Below are 25,956 nucleotides of genomic sequence, written 5' to 3' on the forward strand. Positions count from 1 at the left end.
TTAAGTCATTGGAATTCTTTGCATAAGCTCAAGTTTTTCTTTTAGGACTAGAAGTAGGATGCAGTTCTACGGCTGTGTGTGACTGTGGTGACACTAGTCTGGGTGGGTGGTGCGGGAGCCTGACGCCAGGCTCCAGGAGGTACTTTGTCTTGCACCCAGTCTCAAAACATCCCTTTGGAAAAGCCAAAACCACATAGAGTGATTTGTAGCAAAAACCCTGAGTCTGCACGCTTGTTATTAAATGGAACAGAACATGTTAGATAAATGTATATGTTTTAGGGAAGAATTTCAGCTTACATCGCACCTTAACTTCCTTTATAGGAAGATTCTGGAAAGAAGATGGCTGAAGCCTGGGGCCCAAGTCCCCAAATCCCATATTATAACACACATTCCAACACACATTTGTACCTGGACAGTGTACTCTGACTACACCAGGGACCTTGGAAGCACTTGGACGCACTGCTCCAGTGAGCTGGAAACACACAAGTGCATCAGCTAGTGTGTGTGAACCTCCCCCAGTCAGGGTTTTGGTTTTTCCTAATGGCAGCAGTGCACAAAGTCTCAGTCTTGGGAATAGCCCCTTCCAACCTCACAATTTAGTACTTTCTCATCATCCACAAGACTGACTGAGCCTTCATGGCCAAGAAACTTCTGCTGGTAAAAGCCTGGCCTCAAAACAGGAAAATCTTAGTAGTGAGAAGTATTATTTGCTGTAGAATGTTCTCCCGATACCAGGGTATATATAGATTTCTCTCTGGTGGTCTAAGCCAAAGCCACTCTGATAGAAACATGAAGCATCAACCAGAGTGAGATTTTAGTGAATTAGATGACTCTGAAGGTTCCCTTCTGGTCTCCACCATTTTATGACTCTATAGTCCAAAAACACAATATATAATATTACATGGAACAGTCTACATGGACAGAGAGGCAACCAATGTTTTATCTTTGCAGTGCAGGGATGGGAGTGTTACACACAACTTCACAGCATACTCCCACCAAATGAGGTCCTGTGTGGGGCACTAAGAAGGGACAAGAGGGATAGTGGAACTTCAGGTGTGTTCTGGGAAACCCTCAGGAAGATGATCACATCTCTGGTGACCTAAGTAAGGTGGGCAACTGCAAGCAGGGTGGGTAGGAAAAGGCCTGACAAGGCTCCCTTTCAGTTGTGCTCTGAACCAAGTCTGCGGGCTGAGTCTACACCCCACTTGTGTCTGATTCCTGTATTCTTACCGGCTTCTTACAGGAAGCCGCTATTAACAGTGACGACCTCTGCCAAACAGTGTACTTGCATTTACTCCATTAAGAGTAGAAGCATCAGCTTGATGTGCTCCTGGTTTCACTGATCCTCTTTCATTTGTGTTGTTTCACTGCTCTCCGTTTATTATAATTTCCATCCTTGTACTTATTTTGGGATTAATTTGCTTGTCTTCTACGCCCATAAAGTGGAAGCTTAGATCATGGACTTTCAACTTAAAAACTTTTTTCAGGGGGGTTCTGGGTGGCTCAGGTTGGCCTGACTTGGCTCAGCTCAGGTCATGATCTTACCGTGAGAGACTGAACCCCACATCAGGCTGTCTGCTGTCAGAGCAGACCCCACTTTGGATCCTCTGTCACCCTGTCTCTGCCCCTCCACAGCTCATGCACACACTCCTTCTCTCTCTCAAAAAGAAACAAAAAACCCAACTTAAAAATAAATATAAGCACGTTAAAGGAGCCTTTTATGGAGACTTGTGTGATAGCCTAGCATACAGTTTACCTTGGTGAATGTACTGAATGTACTTGAAAAGAGTGTATTTATAGCTCTTGGTGAAACAGTCCATAAGCATCAATGAAGTCAAGTTTGTTGATAGTGTCTACCATAGCCCTACTGATTTTTCTACTTACTTGTTCTATCAACTACTGTGAGGAGAATGTTGAAATCTCCTTTGAAGCCCTGCTCTTTGCTGTGTCCACATTTAGGGCTGGTACGTCTGTTTTCTTGATTGTGACATGGTCCTGGAAATGAGACTTTTTTTTACAGGAGTAGGAGAACAACACGTCTCACTCACTGCTGCCCTGTGCTCTGGAAAAGCCCTCCAGGCCAGCACGGAGGCTGGCTCACAGCGGACTCCCAGGATAATTCGCTGAGTGTTGACAGAGGACAATCTCCAGTCGGGGTTTGACGCGGGCCAGGAAAGAAGTTTTCACAGTTCTGTGGTGAAATGGGAAAAACAAGGATAACTCTGTGTGTGTGTGTGTGTGTGTGTGTGTGAATGTATGATGGCCAAGTGTCTTCTTGGAAAAAACTATACAGACTTTGTTTCTTAATACCAAAATTTGTTGATAGGCAATTTTTAAAACACATGTCCTTAAGTGGCAATAAAATGTTGGCAACGTCTTTCAGCCCTCCTGTCTTTCCTCTGGAATTGCACAGGAGTGTGGGCCCCAAGCAGCCGGGAAACTGTCCCGGGCAGCATCCTGAGCCACTACAGATTGTTTCTCGTGCCATTGTTCCTCGGTGGCTACAAGATTCAATGAGGAAGGTCGTATATTTTATAAGAAATAAGTCTTAGCGCAGGTCTGCGTCTGCCCCAACCCGCCGGCATCCAGCATCCACTCCACTGCTTTTTGTCTGTCTTTTCCAGCATTGTTTTTGTCAACTAGGCCTCAGCATAAAAATGGAGGGTGAGTAGGCAGTTTTATCTCTTGTCTATTTCCACTTACCAGTAACTACAAACACCTGAAACAATTTCAAAAGGGCTGCGAGAGTGAGGGTGTGGGTGCGTGTGAGGATGCGTGTGTTCAGGGAAAATGTAAGAGGACATCTAGGAGACATGATTGATTTTTCTGCAGCCTGTGCAAGGCACAGGGAGGTGCCAGAAGCTCAGAGAAGGAAGGTGCGAGTCTGGGTAGGCAGAGAAGTATTTGGGGAGATACTGGTGAGAGACCCCCAAATGCCTAAGGCCCAGACCCCATCCCCAGGCCCTGGTAGAGAATGTTCTTCACAACTCTGGTGTGGGATCTGAGTCAGATCACTATGTGTGGCATCTCAGTCAGATTATGGTAAAATACATCAGTGCCAGGTAGTGTTATTTTGCAATTACTGACTGAATGAAGATAGTTGCGATTTTGACAATAATTGTGATAGTAATACTGATACTAGTAGGTGACATTTCTCGAGCAATTCCCATGAGCCCAGCACTGTACTAAACGCTTTATATACATAATCTAGTTTAATTTTCACAATACTGACGTAGGTCCTTCTGTAATCCTCACTGCTAGGTGAGGACATGAGATTTCACATGGTTGAGTAACTGGCAGCTATGAACGCCACGTCAAACCCTGGAACCCAGACCTCACTGCACTGGCTTTTTCTAGTTTGAGCAGTGTTTATTATTCTATGTCAAATTAAATTAGCCTTCCGTTACTGAGGTCTCGTAATTTGCGTAATTTATCCTTGCTTTTAAAAGTTGATCCTGGGGACTTTTCACGTATTGTATATGCGTTCCTCTGGGTGGAAAATGAGAGGTGCAGTGTGTGCTGTGGCTCGGGTCAGAAGCCCAGGCTCTCAGGAGGCTCCAGGGTGGCTGTGGCTAGGGAGGAGCTCCCAGCAAGGTGTCTGATCATCTGATCCTTCTCAGGTCCCAGGTACTGACACTGGTGGTCTCCTCCCAGTCACCAAATTCGCACTGGAGCCCAGGGAAGAGGAGAAAAGTTCCCTTTTGGGAGAGCTGGCGGAGACAGTAATGCTCCAGCTCAATCCATCCCATATGGGCCAATCCAGTTTTTTTCTTGGAGGAAGGCTTAAGATTGAATTTCTCAGGGAGTCTAAACTAGACCTTTTATGCACTTATGGTTGTGAGGAAAGTGGAGGTGGATTTTTTAAAGCTTGCCCCACCCTTTAAAAATCTTTTTGTGGGGCGCCTGGGTGGCTCAGTCGGTTAAGCCTCCGGCTTCGGCTCAGGTCAGATCTCACGGTCGTCGGTTCGAGCCCCGCATCAGGCTCTGTGCTGACAGCTAGCTCAGAGCCTGGAGCTGCTTCAGGTCCTGTGTCTCCTTCTCTCTCTGCCCCTCCCCCTCTCATGCTCTGTCTCTCTCAGTATCAAAAATAAATAAAACAAAAAAAAATTAAAAAAAATCTTTTTGTAATGTTAATTTTTGAGAGAGAGAGACAGAGCATGTGAGTGGGGGAGGGGCAGAGAGAGAGGGAGACACAGAATCTGAAGCAGGCTCCAGGCTCTGAGCTGTCAGCACAGAGGCTGATGCAGTACCCAAACTCATGAACCTCGAGATCATGACCTGAGCTGAAGTTGGACACTTAACTGAGCCACCCCTAAGCCTACCCACCCTTTAAAAAACAAACAAACAAACAAAAGAAAGATCCTGGCACTCTTGTCTGTTGAAGACAAGATTTATGCTTTATCGTCTAAACAGAGATGGCCTCCATCTCCACTAGCAACCCTCCCAAGTGTTTCGAGTGTCCTGAGATACACCTCTGCCACACTGGATGCTCTCTGGGCTGTCAGCCAATTTCCCGAGTGCCTAGCGGTGGCATAGCTTCCCCTCCCCCAAGGACAGGTGCAGAGGGAGTGGACAGGGATCTGTCAGGCCAGCAGGCAGAGAGCCATTTGCCCCAGGGGCACCGTGAGGCTCACCTTCAGAGGGACCTAAAACCTTCCAATGTTCCACCTTGATGTTTGGTCACTGTTTTGTAAAGAAATGGCCTTACTCTGGTTTCAGCCTATATCCTCTAATCCTGCTGGTCACCTGGAAGATTTAAAAGTACAAAGCAGCCTGTCTATCTACCTGTGCACAGGGACACAGAAACATTTAAAAAACTCTCAATGGCTTTTCCACCACCTCTGGCCCCTGCTCCTCCTCCTTGATGGCCACAGGCTTGGCCTTAATACCTCCAACACCATCTTAGCCCTGAAACACCTCACTGTCTCCTTCCTGGGTGCCGTGGTCGCTGCTATCTCCAAACTGTGACACCCTCACACCTGCTTGAGCCTCTGCAGGTCTGCCTTCTCTTCTCTAGCCAAGGAAAGGTTGGTTACTGGGAGGTGAGTTTTCCTAAATTCTGCTCCATGTGTGTAGCTTGTTTGTTGCCTATCTTCACAACCATTAGAGGCAAAGCAGGAGTTGGAAGAAGTGAAATTCAGATTGGTACAATTCAGCCACCATCTGACCCTGGGCAGGATTAGGGAAGGAGCTGACATGACAGTTCCAGGATTGAATTAGGGACACAGAAGTCCCCACGAGCCTGGAAGCCTGAGCAGGTCTTGTAGAGGACTTCCATTCTTTGTCGCTGCCTTTATAGAACTCAGGTCACACTGGACTTACACCTTTGTTCATGGTGCACCTGTCATAAACTTGTAGTTCATAATCATACCCTGGCCAGAAGCCCTGGGGGGTCAGGGGCACTGACGGTGTTATCCTGAAGGGAACTCCCCGCCCTTGTCGGAAACAGGGCTGGGGCGAGCTCTGATCCTGCCTGAAGCAGTCTTCCTCAGTGCATGAACATACGGAGAGCTTCTATGACTCTGATTTTTTCCCCATAGAAATGAAAAATATTTGCTCCATGAAAAGAAAAAGGAACCCTCCCTTATAGCATAGTGGTTCTCAAGCACACATGGAAGTACTGAGCTGGAGCCAGAAGCCTCAGTGTGGGGGCATCTCGGGCACAGGGTGGTTAAAGAAGAAAATGCAGGGCGTCAGGCACAAGGTGAAAAGCAGAGAGCCTGAGACTGCCCAGGGATCTGGAAGGCTCTGAGCACTTACTTGTACTCCAGAGACGTCCCATCCAGCCACTTCCATTCGTTTTCGTGCTCCAAGTCTGTGAGGCCGATCCAGTGACTGTCTCTTCCTACCATCTGCTTTTTTATCCATTGCTGAAAAACAGACCCGTGACGGTATGTTATAATCTGGGGGGAACACCTATCTGGGGGAAGTGCCCTGCCCCCTACAACATTTGAGGAAAAGAGGACGTTTAAGAGAGGATGTTTGTTACAGCACATACATGCTTCTGCTCTCTTTTTCCTCTTATAAGTTTGTAAGTGACATTTAAGGGATGCTCTTCCTCTTCTAAATCACCCAGACAACTCAGTGAATCCCACCAGGCTCCATCCCTCTCTATCACACGTCGCTCCCATGTTCTAATACCACTAACAACTGTGGCATTACTGAACTCTTCCTTTGGCCAGGTCCCATGTCCAGTATGTCGCATACAACATATCCCATTTAAGCCTTCAGAGCAACCTATGTAACCAAGAGAGTAAGTGGCTGAGCTGAGATTAGACTCCATCTACTCTAAAGCCCAGACACCTGATTGGTTGCTCACTCCCAGTCAGTTACTGCAGCAAACATCTATTTTCAGGGTTATGTCTGCTGGAGAAACTTAGGGAAAAGGAAGGAAGCCACTGGAACAGTGTGGCACCAAAGATCATTGGCATTATTGCTAGAGGGACCTCAGTTTCAGCCTTAGCTCTGCATTTACTTGATACCCATAAATAAAGCCAATAAACCTCTGGGGCCTCAGTTTTCTTATCTGTAAAAAGGGGATAATAATACTCCTAGGTTCCAGGGTTACAAGGTATAAAGGAGAAATGCCTTGTACCATGCCTGGCACACAATAGAGGCCTAGGGAGTGGTCAACATTGTTATGTGTGGGCTCTACTCTGTGGCCTTCTCTGCTCTTCCTGACCCTGCTGAAGCCACCGATCTGGACCCCTGCACCTGCCCCGACAGTGCTCATGCCCCTTTGCCTCTCCCTCCACAGGTGTTTGGTGCCAGCCCGCAGGCTTCTTTTCCACATTACAGCTCTTTCCACAGCCACCAGGGGCGGGGGTGGGGAGCCCCACATCTCTGGCTTAATAAAGCAGTATCTTCCAGGTAGAAGCAAGAGGACATAATTCCCGTGCCATGAATGTTTCTTGTCACTAGACAAAGCCCAAATCTCCAGAATGCGGCCTTCTGTGTTTATGGACTATGATATCTTGATATCTTTGAATCTCCAGTAAGCATGTAATTTCCAGATGTAAACTATCCTTAAATGATAGTTTCTCCAAGCATGCTGCCAACATACCTGTTCCTCTCTCGTGTTTATGAAAACGAGATGTGAAGACTTGTCTTCACAGAAAAGTTTTGCATCCTCAAAAATTTCTTTCTCAACCGAAAAATAGTAGCATTTGTCTGTGAAGTTCTTCCAGTGAGGTGGGCAGCCTAGGAATGAAACATTTACGATATTATTCAAGGATGCCTGGGTGGCTCAGGCAAATGGCTGATTTTGGCTCGAGTCATGATCTCCCAGGTTCTGAGTTCGAGCCCTGCATGGGACTCTGATCAGACATACAGCTCAGAGCCTACAGCCTACTTCAGATTCTGTGTTCCCCTCTTTCTCTGTCCCTCCCTGCTCATGATCTGTCTCTCAAAAAATGGATAAACATTAAAAAAAAAATTAACACACACACACACACACACACACGAAGCACAATGCCTTTCTTTAGTTACTCGGAGACATCGCCTTGGCCTCACTTCCCTCATAGGCCAGGAGTGAGCAGTTCCAGAGTCTGTGTGTTAGCCTGAGACCACCCGTGACAGACACGCTGGGAGCAAAGACTGGTCCAGGGGGGGCAGGCCTCCGAGCACACATTAGTCAAAACTATGTAGCCTAGAAAATTATTTTGGCTGGGTCTTAGTTCCTCTACGTCTGGATTAGTTTTTACAGTGATAGAAACAACAACAAAAGGCAATGAAGATGTTCCATGTCAGTCTGGAGTCACATGAAACTGCTCAGGAAATAGATGGGGGTGCCCAGAACCAGAACTGGGCTTGTGGAGGTACAAGGGTGACCAGAGTCGTGCCTAAGGAAATCAGGTGGAACTGGGTGTGATTCAAAGGAGAGAAAAATAGGCTTGGTTGATAACAAACACTGAAGATTTTGCCAAGTTATCAAAATTCAGTAATCAAATTTAATAATTATTAAAAAAAAAACTAGAAGCACCATAACACCTTCTCAAAACAATGAAATCTGGGCTTTAGTGACAAAGGTCCATCTACGCAGCTACTGAAAGATGTCTATCCCCAGGTGAAGGGCATAAAATGAGACCAAGATTGGTCGGGGGTAGGCAGCTTCAGACTTTCATAAAGGAAATTTGTGCAATTTGTCCCTGAGGACTTGACTTAGCTAAATAAACAAGCAGTAGAGAACCTGATGGTGTTTAGAGAGAAACACATGTGCCTGAGTGACACCACCTGGCGCAGAAGCCTATGAGAGCAGCAGGGGCCACGTGCCAGTCCACGTGGTGCCTTCAGTGCCAAGAAAAGTGGAGTGTGGGGGGCACATGGGGCTGCATTCTGGGGGTTGTGCACAAGCCCACACAGTGCCCTTGACCCTGGGTGTGAGGGAGGGCTCAGACTTACCATTGGCCTCAGGTGTGGAGGTTGGCTCATTCTGTAGGGCCAGGGGCATCACTGCCCCTGATGGGCCTGGGGGGCCAGGGGGGCCCTTTGGGCCTGGCATGCCTGGCACCCCAGGCAAGCCTGGCAACCCCCGTGGTCCAGGCACCCCTGGCTCTCCCACGGTGCCCTGTAGTCCCTGGAAGCCAGGAGGGCCCTGAGGGCCAGGGAGTCCGTCCTTGCCTGGGGGGCCTGGGGGGCCTGGGTCTCCACTGGGGCCCTGAGGGCCAGGCTTCCCAGGGGATCCACGGGAGCCTTTAGGGCCCTGCAAGCCTTTGGAGCCTTTGCCACCACGCTCTCCAGGGGGGCCAGCTGGCCCAATTGGGCCCCTCTCACCGGCGGGGCCGGGGGGACCAGGCTCCCCCTTCTCTCCTTTCTGTCCTTTGTTGCCAGTGGGACCAGGGGGTCCCTGCTGTCCTCTGTCACCTTTCGGACCCCTGGGGCCAGGAGGACCTAAAACATAAAAAAAAAATATATATGGCATGAACATGAAATCCACTACAAGGGATAGTGAAGAACTTATAAAATCTCCAACTAAAAAATCTAGACACATAAAATATATTCATTAAAGGAGTGATTCTTGTTTCACTTGTCTTTGTTCCAAGTATTTAGAATATATATATATTTAAAGTTTTTTGTTTTTAAGAGAGAGCATGCGTGCTTGTGAGCAAGGGAGGGGCAGAGAGACAGGGAGAGAGAGAATCCCAAGCAAGCTCCATGCAGCACAGAGCCTGACACAGGGCTTGAACCCATGAACCATGAGATCATGACCTGAGCTGAAGTCAGATGCCTAACCAACTGAGCCACCCAGGCGCCCTGCATTTAGAATACATCTTAATGGTACACAAACCTCTGGTATCCACTATATTTTAGGGAGAGGGACAGCTTCACACCAACACCAACTCACACCATTCACTTGGGCTCCCTTACTCATCTGGGACTCTTCTGTCACCAGTAGAAAAGCTGTGCGGGTTGGGATGGGGACTCTCTCCTATTTCCTCTTCTTTTCATCGAGTTGAATGAAAAATCCCATCAAGAGGGATTTTGAGAGGCACCATCCTGCTAATTCATCCTCATCATCTGCCATCCTCACCAAGTGGCAGCCTCTCCTCTGTCACATCACTCCCACCCTCCTGGCCCCTCCACCAGTGCTGCAGGGATGCTGCTGTCCTTAGGGCCGAGCCTCGCACACCTGTGGAACAGCTCAGAGGGTCTCTGTGGGCAGGTGCTCTATGTGCTGGGCTAAGTGTCATTTTCCCATTTGTTAGTCTAATAATGCAAATAGGGATGTGGGCTACAGAAAAAAATAGGTGACCATCTAATTGGACAGACGAGAAAAAAAATGACATTTTTCCCCCAAAGGAGGAAGGCGTCATCCCTTGTCATCCTAGAGATGCTCACACAACCTGGGATTGTTTTGTTTTTTGTAAATTCTCAGAGGTGACAGGGAACTGCACACAAACACACCACAACCAGGATTTGTATAGTGACTGACAGGTTTTGAGCTACTTCTGCATACATTATGCCATCTGAACTGTATGTGAGGTAATATGCCCAGGGCACATTTGAAGACATGTAGGGCCAGAGACACCAAGCTTCTTATTCAATGCTGGCTCCTCAAGACAAATATTTAGGACAATGAGACATGAACTGTCACGGTCTAGAGATGGAGCTGGGATGGGAGTTCCAGTCTTCTCATGTTGCAATGACTGTATCTAGGAGGACATTGTTCTCAAATATTCTACCTCCCCAGAATTTTTGAGTGTCTTAGCTCTCCTTGCTCTATGTAAATACATAAAAGAGATCCACACTCATTCTTTCTGTAGACGTGGAGAGCCTTTCAGGCTAGAAGGGCAGAAGTGCTGGGCAGAGCGGGGGAAGGCAGGCCTCCCAACCTATGTTTTTCTCGACCCCCGTACCCTGCCCCTTCCCTACCAGCTGGTCAGGACAGAACAGTGAAGTAGGCCTTCCTGCCTCAATGGGGGTGGGGATGGTCTCTCTGCCCCACTCCCCTATCTAGGCCTTGATGGATGGCCACGGTACTCTTATATTATCCATGGCCCCAACTAGCCCACCCATCTCTGTTCTCCCTTAGCAAGAACCTTGGCTCTGGACTCAGCTTTCCTCATTTTAGGTACTCATGATGTCGCCCTGGATTGAATGGCACACCTTCTACCAAGCTGTAAGAAAGGTCATGCTAATGGTTAGGACTAGCTTCAGTGGGTCCCTTTTGAGAACCCTTTCTAGGGTTGTCTGCTTGAGAAGACTTTGCGATGAAGAATTTTCTCTCTGAACCCAATTCACTGACTTGTGCCCACCAGCTCCCATTGGCTCTTCTCCATCACTGGCTCTCCTGGTCCTTATTTCCATCTCATAGTTGGACAGGCCATTTCTCCTGGGATGTCTAAAACTGACCTTATCACCTCTTTGTTGTTACGCCCTTCTTCCATCATCCCTCACCCTACATCATCACAACCACCTCTTCCCTCTGTCACTCATGACGACTCAGTGTGGGGTTCTCTTTTGACAGATTTTTACAGTAATCTCTTAACTGCTCTTCCTACCTTTGATTCCTCTCCATTCATTCCAGTCTGCATCTTTCCCACATTTGTCTTCCTTACTCACAGCTGATCTCCACTTGCCCTAGAATAGCCAGTCCTCACTACCTGGTCATGTTGTATTAAGTCAGGGTTTTCATGACCTGGTCTAACATGTCTTTAGTTCATCCTCCTCTGCACACCTGCATATCTCTTCTGTTAAAATTGCCTCTGCTCACATCCATCTGGGGAATTCTCATCCATCTACCATGCAATCCTCCCAGGTGGAAGTTTTTCCTCTTTCTCTAATCTTTTAGTACTTGCTTGTTCTTTGAGAGCACTTCTCCATCTAGCAGCTAGCAGGGTCTGGTGCATAGTCCTTATTCAGACAGTGTTTATCAAACCATTGTGCATCACAGATCTAAATGCCTAGCCTGCTAATGCCAACAGTCTGGGCCCCAGGAGAGACCAGAAGGGAGAGATTTGGGGGAGCAGCAATTTACTTGGTGTCCCTTACCTCACTGTAAGAAGTAGAGCTCCACTTAGTCTATGTATCAGGAGGCCCCTGGCTGCTGGTATGGAATGGTCCTGGGGAGATCTTTCCTGACTCTACTCACATTTAAGAATTGATCCAGTAGTCTCTTCATCTGCAATCTGAGTGTTTTTTTTTTCTTTTTAAGTTGAGGAGGCTCTTGAAATGTATTGGTAAAGATAGGAAAGGTGGATTTTCACTGTCAAATCTATCTTCTGTAAAAAAGTATCTTAGTCCCTTTGTGTGGTTGAGAAATTGTGCCCTAGAGATTAATAGTGGAGAGGGTGGTGTGTGCATTCCTCCATAATGGAGGTAGCATTATGGAAGGTTCTAGTGGAACAATACTGACAATAGGCCAAAACAACAACAAAATTCTAATTCAGTTAGAATAATAGCAAAAAGTAGCTTTTCTTCTCACCTATTTCTTTTTATGGTCTATGTTTAGCCTTTTAAAATCCAAATAATGAAGAAGGTTTTTTAGGAAATTCAAGTGCTTTAGATTCTTTATCCTTATTCTCCTTATGGGTTTTGCCAACAATCAGTGTTTCTCACTTGCTCACCATGGGGTTTGGTACTATACTTGTAGGTTATGGGAAATGGGTTTACCTGTGCCCATGGACTAGTGACTGTTCAGGGGCTTGTCTTCCTGAAATGACAGGGAGTTATATTTCTTCCAGAACACCTTCCTTTTGTTTCTGACTGAACTCCAAAGACACACAACTCTCTACTCCTCTCCTGATATGAATCTGAGACCTTCCTCACTTAGGATGACAGCTTTTCATTAATCTTATTTCATTCTGGGGTTGGGTGGGTTTATGGTGTTTAGCTGTTTCCCTCTGAACTGAAGTGCTTCTCAAATGTCCCCACTCACTCCACACAAAAGTTGTGGCTTGTTTCAAGAATGGCATCAAACATAGATCCCACAGTCAGTGCAAAATATCAGCAGGTGCTAATGTCCAGATCTTGGTAAGAAAGGGAAAGGATGTAAAGAGAAGATGGGAGTTTTTGCCTCTGATAAGGTTGAAAATCTTTTTTAAAATATTTATTTATTTTTGAGAGACAGCATGAGTGGGGGAGGGGAAGAGAAAGAGGAAGCCACAGAATCCGAAACAGGCTCCAGGTTCCGAGCTGCTGGCACGGAGTCTGACACGGGGCTTGAACCCATGAACCATGAGATCATGACCTGAGCTGAAGTTGGATGCTTAACTGACTGAGCCACTCAGGTGCCCCCAAATTTAAAAATTTTTATTTAAAATTTATTTTGAGAGAGAGTGGGGGGGGCAGAGAGTGAGGGCGAGAGGGCCCCAAGCAGGCTCCACGCTGTTAGCACAGAGCCTGATGTAGAGCTTGAACCCATGAAACTGAGATCATGACTTGAGCCAAAATCAAGAGTCGATGCTTAACCAACTGAGCCACCCAGGTGCCTTGAGATTCTTATTTATGATGCATTTCCCAGCTGGATTAGAATGAAAACCAATTTTTTTTTTTACAGGAAGCACTACATCTCTCTTAAGATAGAGTTGAATATTCATGACTGTGGATAAACTCCTGACAAGCACAGTGATATTGATTTCTTCATCCATAGCTGCCCCAGCCTTGGGAAAACTGTCATGGCACTAGATAGAGCAGGAAGTTGGCGCTCTACCTTCCAGTGCTGGGCTGAGTAAAAAAATGTTCTCTATGTGTCCCATATGTAAGAGATTCATTCATATACTTAAGAATTCAGTAAGACTGTACTTTGCTCACTAAGAACTAGAAATTTCTAACATTTCTTTTTAAAAATTACTGAAAAAAAAAGCTAAAACCACTTTAAAAGCCAGTACTGACTACCCATAAAAAGATTATTAATGCCAGGGATATATATTCCTCTAAGATCTGGAATACTAGCATCACATATTAGTATCTGGATGATCCCAGGATTTTAGGTCTTACTTGAATCATTTATTGAGCAGCTGCTGAAGCGAAAAGAAAATGAAATAAAAGGCAAGCCACCCCTAATGCCTTAAAACTGTTACAGTGAGATAAATGACACGGGATTGTTTATGAGCTTGGGCAGTAACAAGTTGTGTTCGGAGTCAAGAATGTGGTAAATGGTACGTGTGGAGGCACATGTGATATCCCATTCAGAAGCAAATTTGAGATTTGCTTTCAAGGCCAAGCAAGTTGGCTCCCTGGCTCAAGATTCTGAAATGCCAGGATACCCATGTTGCCAGGAAAGCCATTGCAAGCTCCAGAAATGCCTGAATATGACCTAGACCAGATCTTTGAGCAGCCTGTGTTTCACTGCCAGTAAAACGTCCTCTTGTGTCCCCACCCTGCAGAGCCAGGAGCCTTGAACACCTGAATCCTCCAAACAGTTTAAAGAGGACAGAGGACTTCAAACCACATTGCTGCTTCTGCTTTAGAAACCAAACTGCAGGCCTTGAGGGCCCAGCCCTGTGTCCTGCCTCTGAGAGAAGTTTCCCATTTGTTTTCCAACAAAACAGAAAGTAGAAAAACTACTTCAATTCTTACTGCTCTCCAAAATTTTGGAGACTTGATTTTATGTGGCCTACAGACACATAAAACGATGCTCAACATCACTCATCATCAGGGAAACACAAATCAAAACCACACTGAGATACCACCTCACGCCAGTCAGAGTGGCTAAAATGAACAAATCAAGAGACTATGGATGCTGGCGAGGGTGTGGAGAGACGGGCACCCTCCTACACTGTTGGTGGGAATGTAAACTGGTGCAGCCGCTCTGGAAAACAGTGTGGAGGTTCCTCAAAAAACTATCAGTAGAACTCCCCTATGACCCAGCAATAGCACTGCTGGGGATTTACCCAAGAGAGACAGAAATGCTGATGCATAGGAAAAGTAATTTGATTCTTAACCTCACATTTTAGACAGGCTTCTGGAAAGCCACGGAAGCTCCTTCTCCATAAAGATACCCTTGTCCGCTGGATATATTTAAACCACCATTTCTCACCAACTGGCCATAGTCTGTTTCTCTGCCCTCAAATGCCTGCTCTCAAGGGTCCTCAGACAAGCAGTCTTCTTTGAGGAAGCCTGGCAAGAGGGGGGGTTAGCAATGAGCCAACTTGAGGCCTCCTGCCTGATCCATTCAGCCTTCCTATGTATCAGTCAAGGGCTCAAATGTCAGTCTCTTACTGACACCTCAACTGACTGCTCTCCTGAAAACAAACTCTCCCACATTTCAACCTCCCAAATATACCATCTCTTCTGTTAAATCGTCGCACAGCAGCAGGGGGTCATGTGGAAGCATGGATTTGGGAATTAGAAAGATCCAAGATTAGCATTCTCTGACATGAGTAGCTCCTTGACCTTGGTAAGTTACTCAGCCTCTCTGTGCCACAGTTCCCAGCCCTGGAAATGCGGAATGCCGGTAATTCCTACCTTAAAGAGATGTAACAGTGAAAGCAGACAAATTAACTAAGTGCTCAGCAGCATGACTGGCACACTGCAGATGCTGGACTGATGAGTGAGTGAGAACCAGCTGTCAGCAGCACCTGAGTCCTCTCCAAGGCTGGGCACCGAGCCACCAGCAGTAAGTACTTTTGGACCCAAATCAACGTTGACCCCATCTGTTCAGTTTTATTCCTTGAGCACACGAGCTGTTGTTTTGTCCTGTGATGTAGTGGCTGGGGCTGCAGCAAGAAATCTTGGGTAGGCACTGAACTTACTCACATTTGAGTATGAGTATTAGCCAACTGCCCCCTAGGCACTGCACTAAGAGCTTTATTTACAGGATCTCATGAAGTTCTCATAACTCTAAAAGGTAGATACAGATGAGGAAATGGTATTTGTGTTCAGGTCTGTCCATTTCCAGAGCTCTTGTTCTTACCCACTCAACCTGTTGCTTCTCTCACAGCAGAGGAAGGCAGCCCTCTGTGCTAGGAGGGTGCACATCGCATTCTCTGTAGCTTGCAGAGGAACAGCTCAGGGTGAGGGGCACCTTGCTGGCCTAGTTGGCTTAGTCGGTTAAGTGTCTGACTTCCACTCAGATCATGATCTCACGGTTAATGGGTGAGATAAAGAGTGAAGCAAATACAGGGGGAAGCAGAGCCTGGAGCCTGCTTCAGATTCTGTGTCTCCCTCTCTCTTGGCCTCCCCCACTCATGCTTGCTTTCTCCTTCTCTCAAAAAATAAATAAACATAAAAAAGTTTTTTTTAAATAGCTCAGAGTGGAAGGTGAACTTCCTACCTAAGAGTACATTATGATATATGAAGTCTTCCATATACACAATGAGCATAAAGATACTTACATTATTTGGAACAAAAACAAGACTTCCTTAATTAAGTGTTTTTGGTTTATGGATAAAGAGATAATTGTTCTTGAGATTCAACATGGGATTTAAGATCTGTTTCCAGTTATCACCTAGCTTCAGTGCAAGCAGTCGGCTTCAGCTTCTACTTCGCCATGAGGCCAGTGTCTCCTGTGACTGAACGGTACTGTAAGTGTAAGGGCTCATTAAGTGCGAGTCCAAAGGATTTCCCAGGAAGCATCAGGGTATTCTGAATCTTGCAGAGGCAAGCCCAACATAACCCAAAGTTAATCCAATCCTGTTCCAGCCTACTTTATCTCCTCTTTCCCTCATCCTCGGGAACAAGAGCTGCTTGGCAGGACAGAGAAAGGCACTGGAGAAGTGCATGGGAAATAGAGCTCTGCCCCCAGTCTCCTGTTCTCTGGGAACCTTATGGGCATTCCTGCTCTGGAGGAAGTTGAACAGATGGAATAGAATGGGGGCAGTTTGTTTGGCTTCAGAAGTTTCTGAGAAGTTTAATTTACCTCACAGAAAGCGCTGGTATTCAAAAAAGAAAAAAATCATTCCAAAACCAGGATCTCAGGTGTTTCAGAAACATGGAGTCGGAAACCTCATTCTAATAGACATGTTCCACTTAATACGTCTAAACAGGCCTCTCTTCCTGAACCTCCCCAGTCTGTCTGTCCACCTACTTGCTTAAGCTAAAAACTAAGGAGATATCCTGCTCCTGTCTTTCCCTCACCCTGCACAGCCGATCCAGCCATCAGCCTCATCTAGCCACACACCGGCCCCTGACCCTGTGTCAGTTTCTGTCCACACCCCTCCACCACCACCCCTACAACACACAGTGCCTCGTGGCTGCTCCTCTGGGCTTCGGACACTTTGGGCACAAAATTCTAGGGTCCTGGGCATCAAATGGGGTCAAGAACAGGCTGACGTGAGCTCTGAATAGTCACAGCCCCTTGAGCCGGTAGATTCCTCCCCTCGGCAGAGCAGAGCCATAGGAAGCCAGTCAGGGCCTCTACAGCAGGGCCCTATTGACCAGGGAAGGGCATGGCTGCCCTTGAGTCTGCTGACTCCCTTCTCACTGATGAGACCCATTTCTCTCATCTCCAAGTCACCCATATCTGGCCCATAGTCCCTCACTGGACCCCTGTCACACTGCTCGCTCCCTCATAATCTATTCTTCTCCCACATCACCCCTTGACCCTGCACCCAGAATGACCTTTTAAAAATATAAATGAAATCCCAGCTCCCTGCCTTCACAGACTCCTTCATGGAGGAGGGTCACCACTTTCAGCAATTGCCAATGGGGTTGACAGCGTGGGGTTTGGCACCAGACAGGCTGGGCTTAGATGCTGTTTAGCTATTTACCATCTCTGTAAATTTGAGCAATTTCCTTAAACACCTCTCTAAACCTTAGTTTCCTCATCCATAAACTGGTGATGATCTTATAAGTAAGATCTGTCTTACAGAGTTTGTGTAAAGTACTCGTACATTCACTCAATATTAGCTGATAAAAATAATCACAATAATGAAAACATTAATTTAAATCCAGGGTCTGAATGTTCAACTGTAAGTTCTCATACTTCCCTAGCTGACAAGCCACACTGTCTATACAGTAAATAAATCAGCAGTTTACTTGTAGAAGTCAAGCTATCTATTGAACTAATGGAATAATAAAACTATAAAACTTACAGCTGGAAAACCACAGATTTTCTAAGGTTTTACAATGCCCAGAGAAATTTAGAAAGCTCTTATTTCATGTGGTTGCATTATTTATTAAAATATGCCCTCATGTTGAATTTGAGTAAAAAATAGGGAAAAAACTAAATCACCTAAGGACTTTCTTATCATTTAAAAACCCTCCCTGCAACTGTCCATCCTCTGTAGATGGACATATTTTTCAGGGAAGTCATTATATTTACAGGCAACACCAATTTTTATAAGCAACATCATATAAAACCAAAATGTTTTCTATTAATGAATATTCATTAGTATTTGTTTCACCCTACTCAGATGTCATTTAAAATCTCTTCCATGTGACAGTCTTTAAATAGCTATAGATAGTGGCCTTGTCTCTCACTAAGCAATCTCTCCTACAGGCTAAAGTTCCCAGGTCCTTCAGTCCTTCATCGAGCACATCTAGACAGCATAATCCTGGGCAAATTTTTCTGAGCATGCTGGTCACTGAATGTCCCTCTTGAAAGGGACCCTGCCAAAGTACACACTATCCTCTAAAGGTAGTCTTGCCACACTGAATGAAGTAAGATATTACCTCCTTCATTTTGGACACCATATTTTTATTGATATAGTCAAAGACACATTAGATCCACTGGCAGACACAGTGACTTGCTTACAGTCAACTAAACCCACCACGTTTTCATGCATACTTCCTTTAGGTCATGCTTTCCCATCAACATTGGTCTATTTGGTCTTTTCCATCTACCAGAAGGATTTTACATGTATTCTCTATCTCCTTCATTTGTTTGTATCTCTATCATTCTAGCCTCTCCGGGTCATTTTGGATTATAATTCTATCATCTTTGGACTAGTATGTATAGTTCCATGTCATACAAATATTGGATTACCAGGTCACCCATATCCTCATGCTAGTCACTGACAAAGCTGTTGAATGGGCCCCTGCCATCTGCCATCCAGACTTGCTGTCAACCTCACAGGGGCTCATTATCTACCATTCTTTATACTCATTCTTTGGAAGACATACTCGAGGGTAACTCCCAATGACTCATGTCCTCGTGTAATCCCTTCCCTTGAGTGTGGGACCTGTGACTTGCTTCTAACCAACAGAACATGGCAAAGATGATGGCATGTGTTACATTAGATTAGATGACATCACATAATATGGCCTTAGCAGACTGGAGTGAGAGACTCCCTTGGCAGCTCTGAAGAAGCTGCAGTGTTGTCAGATGGTCACATGGCAACGAACTATAGGTGGTCTCTAGGCCAGTACCCCCTACCCCCCCCCCAAAACCCCCCAGGAACCTCAGTCTCACATTTGCAAGGACATGAATTCTGTCAAGCCCCTGAAGGAGTGTGGAAATGGATCTTTCCCAGTCAAGCCTCTGATAAAACCTCAGCCCCTCATCTCTGCACCCTGGTGAGAGATCCTGAGCAGAGGACCCAAGCCTTGCCCAGATTCCTGACCCACAGATACTGTGAGATAAGCAGCTCAGTTGGTTAAATGTCCAACTCTTGATTTCAGATCAGGTCACCATCTCACAGTTTATGAGTTCAAGCCCCCGTCAGTTTCTATGCTGACAGTGTGGAGCCTGCTTGGGATTCTATCTCTCCCTCTATCCCTGCCCCTCTTGTGTGTGCTCGTTTGCTCTGTCTCTCTCAAAATAAATAAAAAACAAACTTAAAAAAATGGGTGGTCTTAAGCTGCTGAGTTTGTAATTTGTTACATAGCACAGAAAACCTATGTAACCCATAAATCCATCTAACTGTGCTATAATCCAGCAGCTATTTTCGCCATCTTGTTCTTAACAGCATCAGTGACAAGTGCCTTGATAAAATCCAGATATGTTATTCTTCATTCTCTTAGTTTAAGCAATCAAATAACTCTGTTAATATGCAGAAATAAGATTAGGTTCACCTGCCTTCTTAGTGAACTCCTTGTGATGACTGCTGCTTTCATGAAAGCTCACAAATTATCCTCTTTTCAACCTCTTCTCAGGCTTGAAGACCAATTCCCATTCTACACAGTGTGTAGAATCCACCTATATCCTCTTTTTGAAAATCAGGACCACTTTGCTTAACAGTCTCCTGATACTCCTAAACTTCTTGATTTTTTTTTTTTATAAAGGTTTATTTATTTTGAGAGAGCAGGCATGAGCAGGGTAGGGGCAGAGACAGAGGGAGACAGAGGATCAGAAACGGGCTCTGCGCTGTCAGCAGAAAGCCTGATGTGGGGCTTGAACTCATGAACCGTGAGATAGTGACCTGAGCCAAAGTTGGACACTTAACTGACTGATCCCCCCAGGTGCCCCTAAACTTCTCTTGATTTGAGCTACCTGAGGGCAAAGACCACCTGGGCTTTTTTGCATACCTCAGAGTGATCAGCACAGTGCCTTTCACATGGTACTTTCAATGTAAAACCTGTGAAAATAGTTTATGACTGAAAAATACTATTAATATATGATTGGTGCAAATCTTCAGAAGGAGACTTAATTTGAGCCAAATATTTTCAATTTACATGGAGACCTGAATGAATGTAAAGCTCAGATTTTATATGCAAGTCACCTTCTTCCTCTCCTCTTGGGCCTTACGGTTACTGGGATGACCATCCATCCAGCTGGTCATGACACTTAGGAATAGGAATCTCTAGGGCACCTGGGTAGCTCAGTCAGTTAAGCATCTGACTCCTGATTTTGGGTCAGGTCATGATCTCATGGTTCATGAGACAGAGCCCTGCATTGGGCTCTGTGATGACAGCACAGAGCCCGCTTGGGATTCTTTCTCTCTCTCTCTGCCCCTCTCCTGCTCATGCTTGTGCTTTCTCTAAATAAATAAATAAACTTAAAAAACAGGAATCTCTGTGACCTAAAAAAGTTAATCTTGCTTTCAAGCAAGACCAATTTATAATGACTTGAAAGAGCCAGGCTCTGAGAAAGTCCAAATTCAACAAATATTTAATGGACTGCCTTTGACCCTGACCACAAATTCATAGTTAAAACTCTTTTCAAGATGTGCAGCTTAATCTCCCCACCCCTTGAGTGTAGGTTGGATTTAGTGACTTATCAAATTATGGTGAAAGTGATGGTATATGACTGCTGAGGCTAGGTCATAAAAGGCATATAACTTCCTTTTGTGCTTTTTCTTGGATCACCTGCTCTGGAGGCGGCCAGCTGCCATACTGTGAGAACACTCAAGCAACCTCACATTGCAAGGAACTGAGGCCTCCTGCCAAGAGCCATGTGAATGAGTCATCTTGGAAGCAGATCTTCAGCCCCAGTTACGGTTTCAAGATGACTACAGCCCTGACCAATCTCTTGACACAACCTTATGAAAGATACTGGGTCAGAATCACTCAGCTAAGCCACTCCTGAATTCCTAATCTACAGAAATGGTGAGATAACAGGTGTTTACTGTTTTAAGGTGCCAACTTTCAGGGCAGTTTGTTATATAGCAATCAATAACTAATACATATTCAGAATTTTCACTTACCTTGTAGTATTGTAAAATTCTTGATGAGCTGACCATGTTTGGAGTCTACCAGCTTCATTTCTTCCATAATTACTGATAAGTTGGCTACTTCAGTATCTAACCTTGACCTCATCATGTCTTGTTGCATCCTGAGAGAAACAGAATCCAAACGGATGTTGGCCAGTGTGTTATTCAAGGAGGTCAGATCATCCGTGTGTTTGGTCAGTGTATCTGTGCAAGTGGTCCTAACTTCATTCAGATTGCTGGTCAGCGTCCGCAGGTAGTGGGCAGTGTAACTGATGTTGCTAATGATGTTCACAATATCCGTCTCAAAGAGCTGGAAGCGTTCCTCCAACTGGCTGAACTTGATGGCTGTTCTGTTCTCCTCATCCTTGTGTACATCCTGCAGATCTTTTAGGTTCTGCTCGTTGGCTTGTGAGGCTGTGGTGATGTTGTCCATCTGACCTGTGAATGAACTGAGCTGGCTATTCATATCCTCCAGGGTGTCGTTGTTAGCTTTGGCCAAGGCGGAGTTATTGGCAGCCAGCGTCTGTAAGCTCTGCACTTTCTCCTTCAGCCAATCAGTGTCCTTCTTGGCTTGAAGGAAAACCTGCTGCAGATTTTGGAAGTCGTTCTTGATTCGCTGGATGGCCTGGCTTGTGTCATCCACAGACCGCTGCAGATTAGTGATGAGGTTTCTCTGCTGCAGCTGGGTCAGGTTCAGGTTGTTGAGGTTCATAATGACCACGTTATGAGAGTACATCTGGCTCTGCAGATTGCCCTGCAGCACGCTGGTGTCTTGCTGGAGGTTGGTGACATAGCCATTATACGCTTGGAGGGTTTTGTTTACAGTGGTGATGAGGAAAGAGTTATTCTCCAAAGTTTCTTTCAGTTGACTCTGCCTGTCCACCAGTGCATCCCCACTTGCCTGTAACTTCTCCAGTGTATCTTTGTTCTTGCTGGTTTTCTCCGTAATCTCACGAAGCTGCTGGCGAAGATCCAGTATGTCTGACCTGAAGGTAGAGAGTTCTGAGTTGGTGCTTATAGCTTTCTTCCCAGTTTGGTCCCCTGGAACAAGACATGTTTTGTTACTTAGATTGCTGATAGGAAGAAGGTTCACATGAGGTCAAAGATCCCAAGGAGACTCAACTGATACGTACTGTGCATTTCAGATATAACATCTGTGGTATATGCAGACTGTTCTGTGTTAGTAAAACCCGTGTGTCTATTAAAACTGGGTCCTGGGGAAGTGGAAAGGGTGCTAACTTTGTAAGTGCTTTTCTCAGAGGAGGAGGAGAATTCCACCAGAATCTAGAGCACTGGGCAGGGTGTCAAGAAGGAAATAACCTGTTTATTAAATTTACCATTAATTCCTTCCTAAAAAAAATGGAAACAAAAATCCAAGGATAGAGCAAACTGGAGTCTTTCATTTTTTAAAAATTAATTTCTATAATTCTTCAAGCAGTTTAGAATATTTCAAATAGGAATTTACAGGACATTTAATAAAACAACTTTTATTAAAGTATATTTGTAGTTCTTTTTGATCAGGATGGGTCTTCAGATTTTTAAATGCTTATTTATTTTTGAGAGTGAGAGAGTGAGAGAAAGAGAGAGAGAAAGAGAGAGCGCATGAGCCCAAGCAGGGGAGGGGCAGAGGTAAACACAAAATCCAAAGCAGGTTCCAGGCTCTGAGCTGTCAGCACAGGGCCTGACATGGGCCTCAAACTCACAAACTGTGAGATCATGACCTCGGTCAAAGTTGGATGCTTTACTGACTGAGCCACCCAGGCACCCCTGGTTTTCAGATTTTAACTGGCACACAGATTAGTTTTTAGGGGTGGGGAGAATCCAATTCTAAAATTGCTCGTTAACTTTCAAATGCAGATGTCTTTAAATTAAATCTTGAGGAAAAATTCAACACACAACACAAAAATTTAATGTCCTTCTGGGTGAATGTGTTTATTGCAACATCATTATAAAAAGCTATGGTCATTTAACGTAGAATTAGAGGACTTAGTTTAATGGATAATTCTTGTTGCAGATTACCTAATTTTTTCAGGTCGCTTTCCACTGCTGTGAGCTTGTCATCATAAGTTTGGCGAGATGTCTCCATGCCACCTGTAACATTGTCCATTTTTTCTACAACTAAGATTTGGAAATTAGATTAGTACACACACCTGCTCATAATTTATTTTTCAGTTGCAACAAAAGACCATTTCATTACGGAATTCAGAAAACAGACTGACACAAAAAGAGTATAAATGAAATCAAATATGAGGAAAAAGCCATTCTTTTAGAAAAATAACTTGTCACAAAACCCAGTGATAGTTTATTTGGTTGAGAACTGTATGTTCTTAACTGTTCTTAGGAGATTCTGTATTGTCTCAGATGTTCTAGACATTGTTTGAAACTTATTTTTAATTTTTATGTACTATATATACTTTCAATCTGTATTATTTTCTGTAGTTACTTCCAAAGGTAGAAGTTATATCAGAGGTATAATACTGATCGTTTACAAAATGTTATCATCATTCATCAGACTCCCTACCATTCCTGGAAGGTGATACTCACTTATCTGGAAGGAGAGTGTATAGCAAAGAACACCTAGCTTAATGCTATAAACAGTCCTCACAAAAGTCAAACAGTGTCTGCCACTCTTTCAGGAGGCCTGAAAAATCTGCTTCTCCTTAGTGACAAATGAATCTGTAGTTTATCAGTTCCCACGAAGATGCCTAAGTGGGTTTCCAAGCAATGATCTATGAGACTTTTTTTTAATTATTATTTTTTAGCATTTTCTTGATTGTACATGAGAGGGAAATAGTTAGTGATACAATGTTAAATAAAAGTTTCTGTTATCTTTGTTCTCAGAAGGCATTCTCTACGGTTGCAAATATGGTTTCTTTCTAAAATATCTTTTAAGAGTACTTCTCCAGAAGTGGCTCCTGTGAAATCCAGCCTCTAGCAGCTTGAGACTGAGTAGGTCTTTCTTGGTATCAATGGCTTTCTGAAAGTACTTTATTTTTTTTAAGCATGAATATGTTTTGTATATTAATTGTGAGGCAATGGAGCCAGTTTATTTTTATTTATCAAGTGTTCCACCAATGCATGACTGTCGGAGAAGATTCTCCTGGCTCCTATCAGGAAGCAGAAGTATGCTCCACATGTCTGCATGACCTAAACTGAACCCGCTCGGTGGCACCTAGCACCTTCCCTGGAGAACCTTGCCTTGCTCTCTCTCAAGCTTCTACAGTGTGGCTATAATGAATGAAATGTGTGCATTGTACCAAATACTTCCTCACCCAAACCCTTCCATGTGCCCTTCTTTCTACCTAGAATGTTCTTCCCTGGACTCTTTACGACACTAAGCCCTCCTTCGAGACTCAGTGCATTACTTCCTGTGGGAAATCCTTGCTGCCCGGCATCTTGCAGAATTCTTTTTTGGCAAGAATCCCTTTCCCTACTGTAGGACTTCCTTCACTGTGTTATCATGGCTTGTTTTCTGTTAGATCCTTTGAGGCAGGAAAATTTGTATTCAGTTTTATCCCTACCTCTTAGTGTGTGGCACTTAGTAGGCATTCAACACTTATTTATTATGCTATTATTTAAATAAATGAGAGTCTGCCTGCAGGCTACTGAGGCCTGTGAAAAACTGGCTGAGCTAGACAGAGGTCATGCAAACAAACACACAAACCAGACACCCCAGGGAAGCCCCAGCACTGGCAATTGAGTACGACACCCAGTTGAATGATGACTGTTGTTTTTAAGTGACTATATAGACAAGAGAGGTATAGTTATAATAATCCGTACCTTAGGATTGTTAGATTGGCATGCACATTCATAAATCCCTGAAACTCTGAACCAAATGTTTCATCTGCATTTGAGCAAAGTTAAACTTTTAAAAAATAAAGTATAAAATGTTTATGAGTTAAGACTCAGTTTTGATCCTCAAATCAAAACATATGCCTCAGTCTGTCCTCAAACCACACACAGGATCTTAAGTCCTGCCCTTTTTCCCCAGAAGCCGAAGAAACCTCTAAATATGCTGACAGGCAGTCATTTTTCTACCCTCTCTAATTTTTCTTCCATTTTAGTTTTAAAAAACACAGAACTTTCATGGACAGATAATTCAGGTTTGGGCAAAGGGAATGAATATATTCATTACAAACAAATAACAAACCTGTTAGGTTTCTCTTCTGCACAGCAAGGAAGCTATTTGCCCTGGCCACAAGTGCTAATGAACTGGTTACATGCACGGGGGTGTGTGCGTCTGTGTTTAAAAATAGGATCTGGGTATAAAGCTGCAAACTTCAGGGCTGCAAAGCTGGCAGCTTGGTATTGCATAAAAATACTCAGCCGATGGACACCCAGAACCAACACTTGCTGTAATAGCACACAGCTTTTTTTTTTTTTTTTGCCAGTTTTTACTTTTAACTTATTAGCACAAGTTGTCGACCAGGAAAACAGTGGCAGAGCCATCCTCTTGTAGACTAGCAACTCTCAGTCTGTCAATGCAGACCACGGTCAGTAGATCCCTCTCATGTGAGAAAATTGAACATGAAACAGAAGACTTCCTAGCAGTCTGTTTTTTCAAGGGCTCCCTTTTGGTAGAAACTGTTTAACAGAGAATTTTTCTTATGAATATCACTGCTTGAGATATTATACCTAAAGGGTTAGCTCTCTTCAAGTACCTAAAGCCTATTTCTCTAGGATAATCTGACAATAATCCCTCTTCTACAAAAGCAGTTTGGCACCATCCCTTGGCCTGGGCCATCAATCCCCTTCGTTCTTAATTCCATCCATCTTCAGGGTCCACTCCAAGATGACCACCTCAACTGCACTAAGCCTTCCCAGATCATTGGATTCCATACCTCACCAATAATAACACCAATAACAGCCTCTGTTTATAGAGGGCCTACTCTTTGAGAGGTACATTGTACCATCACTGCAGTTAATCCTTAAAACTGCTATTTTTCAGATGAAGAAATTGAAGCTCAGAGATGTTCAGTTCAGA

General features: G+C 44.6%; 1 protein-coding gene across 2 annotated transcripts in view; it reads right to left on the reverse strand.

Annotated features, from left to right (window-relative positions):
• The window catches only part of COLEC12 (collectin subfamily member 12), a 189,151-nt gene that overhangs the window by 9,254 nt on the left and 153,941 nt on the right, over positions 1–25,956 (reverse strand). For both annotated transcript variants that reach the window (XM_029922649.1, XM_029922648.1), the window contains exons 4-8: positions 22,992–23,090; positions 20,967–22,013; positions 8,401–8,889; positions 7,064–7,200; positions 5,761–5,870 (exon numbers count right to left, since the gene is read on the reverse strand). In XM_029922649.1, coding sequence (XP_029778509.1) covers positions 5,761–5,870; positions 7,064–7,200; positions 8,401–8,889; positions 20,967–22,013; positions 22,992–23,090 — 1,882 coding nt within the window. The remainder of the gene's footprint in view (positions 1–5,760; positions 5,871–7,063; positions 7,201–8,400; positions 8,890–20,966; positions 22,014–22,991; positions 23,091–25,956) is intronic.

The sequence above is a fragment of the Suricata suricatta genome, chromosome 14, assembly GCF_006229205.1.
Source record: "Suricata suricatta isolate VVHF042 chromosome 14, meerkat_22Aug2017_6uvM2_HiC, whole genome shotgun sequence".
Classification (NCBI taxonomy): Eukaryota; Metazoa; Chordata; class Mammalia; order Carnivora; family Herpestidae; genus Suricata; species Suricata suricatta.